Source organism: Chionomys nivalis, chromosome 14, assembly GCF_950005125.1.
Source record: "Chionomys nivalis chromosome 14, mChiNiv1.1, whole genome shotgun sequence".
Taxonomy (NCBI): domain Eukaryota; kingdom Metazoa; phylum Chordata; class Mammalia; order Rodentia; family Cricetidae; genus Chionomys; species Chionomys nivalis.
The window spans coordinates 47437618-47444904 of NC_080099.1; the positions used below are offsets into that span (position 1 = coordinate 47437618).

The 7287-nt window shown below is 44.8% G+C and overlaps 1 protein-coding gene across 1 annotated transcript; it reads right to left on the reverse strand.

Moving 5' to 3' along the window:
• Positions 1-77: 77 nt before the first annotated feature.
• Positions 78-4497, reverse strand: LOC130886798 (oocyte-specific histone RNA stem-loop-binding protein 2-like). Its single transcript, XM_057788947.1, has 5 exons — positions 4414-4497; positions 4203-4307; positions 2589-2741; positions 2328-2448; positions 78-433 (listed from the first exon to the last, which is right to left on the reverse strand). The coding sequence occupies exons 1-5, from the start codon at positions 4491-4493 to the stop codon at positions 368-370; spliced, it is 525 nt and encodes a 174-aa protein (XP_057644930.1). The 5' UTR covers positions 4494-4497; the 3' UTR covers positions 78-367.
• Positions 4498-7287: the final 2790 nt, after the last annotated feature.

The following is a 7287-nucleotide window of genomic DNA, read 5'->3' on the forward strand; positions in this document are numbered from 1 at the left end:
CTGCCTCCTGAGTGCTGGGATTAAAGGCGTGCGCCACCACCGCCCGGCCTCAGCCAAACTTTTAAGTCCTTTTTCAAGAACTGAATGTTGATATAGGTGGTGTGTGTGTGGGGGGGGGGGTGTCAAACCACCTTAGAGGTTCCTGTCTCTTCTGTAAATTGGAGTCTCAGCTGACTAAAAAGTTTTCAATAAATGCTGCCGTGCTGTGATCACTAGTAGGTCGTAGTTTTAGATGTCCTTCTTAATTGGTTGGAAAGTGGTCGTTCCGGTCACTTGTCTAGGACAGTAGTAGCAGTGAGTCCCTACAAAACATGGGTTTTCTTTAGTTTGCACCCCACACGTCTGGGATAGGTAAACAGCGGTAGACTCAGTGGTGAAGCTCTTCCTCTTTGAGCTTGGGAGGGGAGGAAACAGGACCCTTCAAGTATGCAAACTGAAAAAGAATGAAAAAAAGAAGAAGTATTAAAGAGTGGAGGTGGAAAGTCAGGTGTGGTGGCGCACGTGTAAAATCCCAGCACTCGGGAGGCAGAGCCCAGCCTGCTCCACATTTCAGGTACCAACCAAGCATATAGGAGGGGGAGGGTGGAGATTCCCTTTGCATTGTACATTTGACGAAGCATATGGGAGCCATGGTTCCCAGCAATTGCACTGTGCTACTTACTCTATGTCCTTGTTTTTGAGACAAGCTTTTATGCAGCTCCTGCTGGCTTCAAACTTACTATGTAGCTAAGAATATCCTTAAACTCTGTTCTTCCTGCCTCAGCCTCCCGGATGCTAGGATTACAGACACGGACCTCCATGTCTAGTTGCAATATATACTTTTTGTTTTGGTTTTGATTTTTGGAAACAGGGTCTCTTTGGGTAGCACTGGCTGTCCTGGAACTCACTCTGTAGACCAGACTGGCCTCAAACTCACAAGAGATCACTTGCCTCTGCCTCCCAAGTACTGGGATTAAAGGCGTGCGCCACCACTGCCTAGCTTGCACTATGTGGTTTAAGTAAATATATTTATTATCGTTTCCCTTTCAGTCACCATATTTAAAAAGTCAACAACAGAACCACCTGAAAGGTTAAATGGCTGCCAAGTAGTAGGTAAGGATCTCACTGTGAACATCTGTCTGTCCTGGAACTTACTATGTAGACTAAACTAGCCTACAATTCCCTGAGATCCCCCTGCTTCAGCCTCACCAGTACTGAGATTATGGACATGGACCACTATACCCAGTAACACCTTGCTCCCTTTTTATTACTAATATGTTTACTAACGTTAAATGGCTGTGTGAAAGTTAAGTGCTTATTTGCAAAACATTGAAAGAAACCAAGTCAGATTAAAATTTACAATCCCAACCCCTGAGAGAAGCAGGAGGATTACCATAAACTCCAGGCCACCCTGGGTTACATAGCGAATTCTAGGTCAACCTGGACTACAGGGTCAGATGCTGTCTCACCTGTCTCACCTCCCTCTCACTAACAAACGAATAACTAAATAAATCAAACTAAAAAGGAAGGGAGGAAAGGAGATAAAGTAACCTTAAGGACATATAGCTCAATACTGCAGGGCAAAAGAAAACTACAAAACTAAATTTAAGACCACTGCAAGTCAGGCATAAGAACTCATGTGAGGGGCAGGAGAGATGGCTCAGCGGTTAAGAGAACTGGCTGTTCATGCTGAGGACCCGGGTTCAATTCCCAGCACCCACATGGCAGCTCATTCCTGCCTGTAATTCCAGTTTCAGAGTATCCCACACCCTCACACAGATATACATGCAGGCAAAGCTCTAATGCACATGAAATAATAAAAAAAATTTTAAAAAAAGAACTCATTTGAAAGGAAGGGCACACCAAGTTTCAGTGCGGCCTGAGAAGGCTTACTCGTAGAGCCAACACTGCCCATGCCTATGCCTGGTTCCATTTTCAAGGGTGTTGATTGCCTTGTTGTTTTCGTTTGCTTGCTTGCTTGTGAGTCTTGTTTTTGTTTGGCAACAGAATATAATGTAGCCGAGGCTGGCCTTAACCTCCTGATCGTACTGTTAATTTCTATAATAAAGAACTCTTAATGTTTCATACAAATCAAGTTTTAAATGACAGAAATAAACAATTCCTGGTCCTTTGCTTTTCCCTTCCTAGTGCTGGGATTACAGGGGTTGCCAACATGCCCAATTCCCTTTGTTCTATTTGTGGTGAAAGAGATGAAACTCAGGGTCATATGCATGGAAGGCCACGCCCTCTATCTCCAGCCCCCAGCTCTTTTGGACTCTACCGTGTGCCCTCATAGGTCAGACCCCATCTAGTTCCCTAATCCAGTGGTTTTTGGCAGAGGACACTACCTGGGCCTCTTTCTGGCCTCTGTCCCAATTCTCTGAGGATTCCGGGGCCTGGAGCCAGTCCTCCCGGAGATCATCCAAAGGAGCAGAATCCACTGGCCTTAGGAAGTTCTTAGTTGCCTTCCTAGAGAGGCAGCGGAGTGAGAGAACATGCACTCATGCAGATCCCCCAACTTCTACCCAACAAAACCTAAATCTTGCAAAGTGGAGAAAGTAGGGCTCATCCCACACCACTCATAGAAGGAGCCAGATTAGTGAACACACCCCAATGCCTCCCTGTCATGCAGAGGCTGGCTTGGGGGGTCCCAGGTATGCAGGGCTCTTCTCCATTGCCTGATCTGGGCATCCCAGGATCGGCGACTGTACCTCCTGTTTTTGTTTGGTGTTTGAGGGTGAAACCCAGGCTGTCGCTGTGCCCTGGCAACAACAAATATGGGTCAGATTGAGGTCAAAGGAAAGGGATACTGCCCACTGCTTACCTGTGAATCAGAGGCCTAGACGGAGATTACCCAAGGGCAGGATAATACTCCATTCCAGCAAATACAGTGGGACCAGGCCTGGTGGCACATACCTAGAATCCTGCAATCTTAGCACTTAGAGGTGGAGCGGGAGGATCAGAATTTCAGCGTCATTATTGACTGACTACACAGTGAGTTTGAAGCTAGCCTAGGCTACATGAGGCTAAGAGCACAGAGGGAGGGGCAGGGAATAACGCCCATTTCAGCAAGCACACATACTAAAATTAGAATTATACAGAAGCTTAAACTGGTCCCGGATTAAGGATGAGATCCAACTTTTTGATGCATTTCACATTGTGTGTGTGTGTGTCTGAGAGAGAGAGAGAGAGAGAGAGAGAGAGAGAGAGAGACATTAAAATAGAAAGGGAACTATAGAGGAAGAGGAGGTAAGAGGTCTAAATGCAGCAGATAGGAGAGAATATTGGAATGTATGTGACATGAAAACAGAAGAGGGGGGCTGGAGAGATGGCTCAGAGGACCTGGGTTTGATTTCCAGCACCCACATGGTGGCTCGCAACTGTGTGTAGTTCCAGTTCTAGGGGATCTGATATCCTCTTCTGGCCTCCACAGGCATACATGTGGTGCACAGACATACATGCAGGGAAAAAAAAACATATACATAATAAAAGATATAAAAACAATGAACAAAGAATAATGGAATACATTCATATAATGAAAACATCACAGCAAAACTCATTCCTTTGTACATTAACAAAGAAAATTAATAATTAAAAAAAAGAAACACGGGGGCCAACAAGATGGCTCAGTAGGTAAAAAACATTTGCCGGGGTGCAGGAGGCTGATGACCAAGTGCGATCCCCAGAACTGCCTGTGCTGTAGGCAAAGAACAATGTTTAAAAGTTATCCTCTGACTGTGACAGGCACATCTGCACTCACACAGCTCACACATTAAATGACAAAACAGGGGGGCTAGAGAGATGGCTCAGAGGTTAAGAGCACTGGCTGCTCTTCCAGAGGTCCTTAGTTCAATTCCCAGCAACCACATGGTGGCTCACAATCATCTGTAATGAGATCTGGTGCCCTCTTCTGGCATGGAGGTGTACATGCAGGAGGTACATTGTATACGTAATAAATAAATGTTTTTGAAAAATGACTAAAAATAGAACACAACAAAGACTTTAGAAGCAAGAAAGGGACAAGCTTTGAAAGTCTTCTGGGTTAAGGCTTTTTCTACTTGAGAGAAATCTCACACTTATTTTTGGGGACTAGATTATGGGAGAATTGGTCATTTTTCACCTCTGCTAGAGCGCTCAGCTGCCAGTGATCTTTCCATCACTCGACAATGAGCTACAGCTGCCTGGTTGACATTCTGGTTGTAAGCGCCCCCAGTCGCACTCACCTGGGGACCTGCTGCAGAAAGCACTGGTAACCAGGTGTGCACTTGCCGTAGTCTATCTGCTTCTGTCGCCGCTGCAGGACCACCTCATCTGTCTCAACTTCCCACCTGCAGGGAAGTACATGTGTGCCTTGAAAAGTATGACAATCGCCATCAAAGCAGAAATAAGCACACCTCACACTCCCTTAAACCCCAGGCTTATTTTTCAACTTACCTGGCATGACAGGGCTCTGTGATGACTCCCACACTTACCATCTCTATCCTAGAGGACAAAAACTTTCCACACACCTCCATTCTGGGGAAGCAGTTTCTGCAGGTAAAAAGGATGTTAAAATAGAAACAGGATGAATAATATCCTGCATCTCTCATCCACCATCAAGATTCTCATAGGAGATAAAGGTTATAGATTTTTGTTTGTTTTTTTGTTTTCGTTTTGGGTTTTGGTTTTCAAGACAGGGTTTCTCTGTGTGGCTTTGGAACCTGTCTTGGAACTCACTCTGTAGACTAAGGTTGGCCTCGAACTCAGAGATCCCTCTGCCTCTGTCTCCTGAGTGCTGGGATTAAAGTTGTGCACCAGCATGCCCACTTTCTTTCTTTTTCATGTGTGTGGGGTGTGTATGTGTACACCTGTTCACATGTGTGGATGTATATGTGTGCTTGTGCATTAGGTCAGAGACTAAAGGCAGATGTCTTAGTCTTCACCTTGTATATTGAATTAGGGTCTCTCATTTGAACCCAGAGCTCACAGATTTGGCTAGTCTAACTAGCCAGCTTGCTCCAGGTGCCTCTGCCTCCAGAAGGCTAACAGGCAGGCCGTCGTGCATTTATGTGGGTTCTAGGAATCCAAATCTGGTCCTTAGGCTTGGTCTGCAAATGCTTTATCCACGGAGACATTTCTCTAGTCCTCAAGTCCAGCTTTAAAGGTTATTTTTCTGACTTTTCTCAAAAAGTGGCCTGCTATTAGCATGAGCAGTACCTGACAGCATTGGTCATTCCTGGGCCATACTCTATAGATCTGCTGGCCTGCATTTAAAACAGTCCCTAAGGTTTTATATTAAAACATGTCCTTTGTTTTTAGACAGGGTTTTACTTGGTAGCCCAGGTAGCATTGAACTTGTGATCCTCCGGCCTCAGCCTCTGAAGGGCTTTGACTACAAGCTCTCACCACCAAGTTCCTCACATTTTCTTTGATACTAGGTCTCATTATGTAGTAATTCTTCTTCATCCTCTGCAGAGCTGGGATTACAAGTGGACATTATCATACCCATCTTAAAAAATTTTAATGAGGAAAAATTTCGAGAGAGGGGTGGTGACACATGCCTGTGATCCCAGAATTTAGGTGGTTAGGGCAGGAGAATCATGAGCTTGAAGTCAACCAGGGATATATACCAAGACCTTGCCTCGACTAACCATTGAAAAAGAAAAGAAAATTGGCTGGAGAGATGGCTCAACGGTTAAGAGCACTGGCTGCTCTTACAGAGGACCTGGGTTCAATTCCCAACACCTACATGGCAAGGGATCTGACACCTTCACACAGATTTACATGGGGGAAAACATGAATGCACATGAAATCAAAATGAATAAATTATAAAAAAAAAAAAAAGAAAGACAAGAGTCAGGCATTGGTGGCGCATGCCTTTAATCCCACCACTGGGGAGGCAGAGGCAGGCGGATCTTTGTGAGTTTGAGGCCAGCCTGGTCTACAAGAGCTGGTTTCTGGACAGGCTCCAAAGCTACAGAGAAACCCTGTCTCAAAAAACAAAAACAAAACAACAAGACAGACAAGAAAAAAATTCACACCTATTCTGAAGCAGAGTATAGGAAACTGGATGGGTATGGCATCACACACCTGTAATCTCAGAATCCAAGTGGTTGAGGCAGAAGGATTTCAAGCTGAAGACAAATTTAGGCTAAACAACACACAAAAAGCATAGCATTAATGCTTTGTTACTTAAGAGTATGGTTCTGGGGCCAGAGGCATCATCATCAACTGAGAATTTGTTATGAATGTAGAAATTTTGGCCTCATACCCCAACCTACTGACTCTGAATCCAGTTTCTCAGGATCTCCAGGTGGTCAGTATGTATGTTAACTAAAATTTCCCACCCAGTCATCACCCCCACACTCATGGCCAATTATCTAATCTATACTGACGCTCGCTCTCAAAAGATTTGAAGAAAATAAAAAAGACCAACATAAGAACTTCTTGGGCTCAGGGGCTGGAGAGATGATTCAGCAGTTAAGATACATACAGCTCTTGTAGAGAAATTGAATTTGGTTCCCAGCACCCATGTTGGGCAGCTTACAACTGTCAGTAACTCCAGCTCTGAGGAATAGCCTCTGACCTCCCAACTGGCACAAATTCTCACTCACACACACACACACACACACACACAATTAAAAATAAAAGAAATTGAAATCAGGCAGTGGTGGCACATGCCTTTAATCACAGCATTTGAGAGGCAGAAGCAGATGGAGCTCTGTGAGTTCGAGGCCATCCTGGTCTACAAAGCGAGTTCCAAGGAAGCCAGAACTGTTACACAGAGAAACCCTATCTCGACAAAACAAAAAACAAAAATAACAACAACAAAATCTAAAAGCTGTTCCCGGGGAGTAGCAGCTACCATTCCCAAGTACTTGTCTACCATTCCCAAGGCTCTGATTCCATTCCTTCCCTTCCTATTCTCGCCAGCACCACCACTACTAATATAATAATCTTTGCCAGCCCTTTCCTCCTTCTAGAAGGGTCTCACTCTAGCCCAGGGTGATCTGGAGCTGACTGTGTAGTGCAGGCTGGCCTCAAATCACGGCGATCTTATCTCAGTCTCAAATGCTGGGTTACAGTCATGAAACCACCCTCTCCCTACATATAAACCTCATTTTGTCAATGTTCGAATCTGCATAAATAGCTAAAGGTTAAGATCCTTTAGAATGTCGTAAGCATTACGTCAAAAGGTTCAATTCCTCTATTCTCCCTAAAAGGAATTTTTACCCAGAAAACGTCTTGGAAGTGGTCAGCGGCGACTCAGCATCAACACACACCTGTCATGACCCAACAACTGCCACGCCGGCGACAAATGCTCCATTT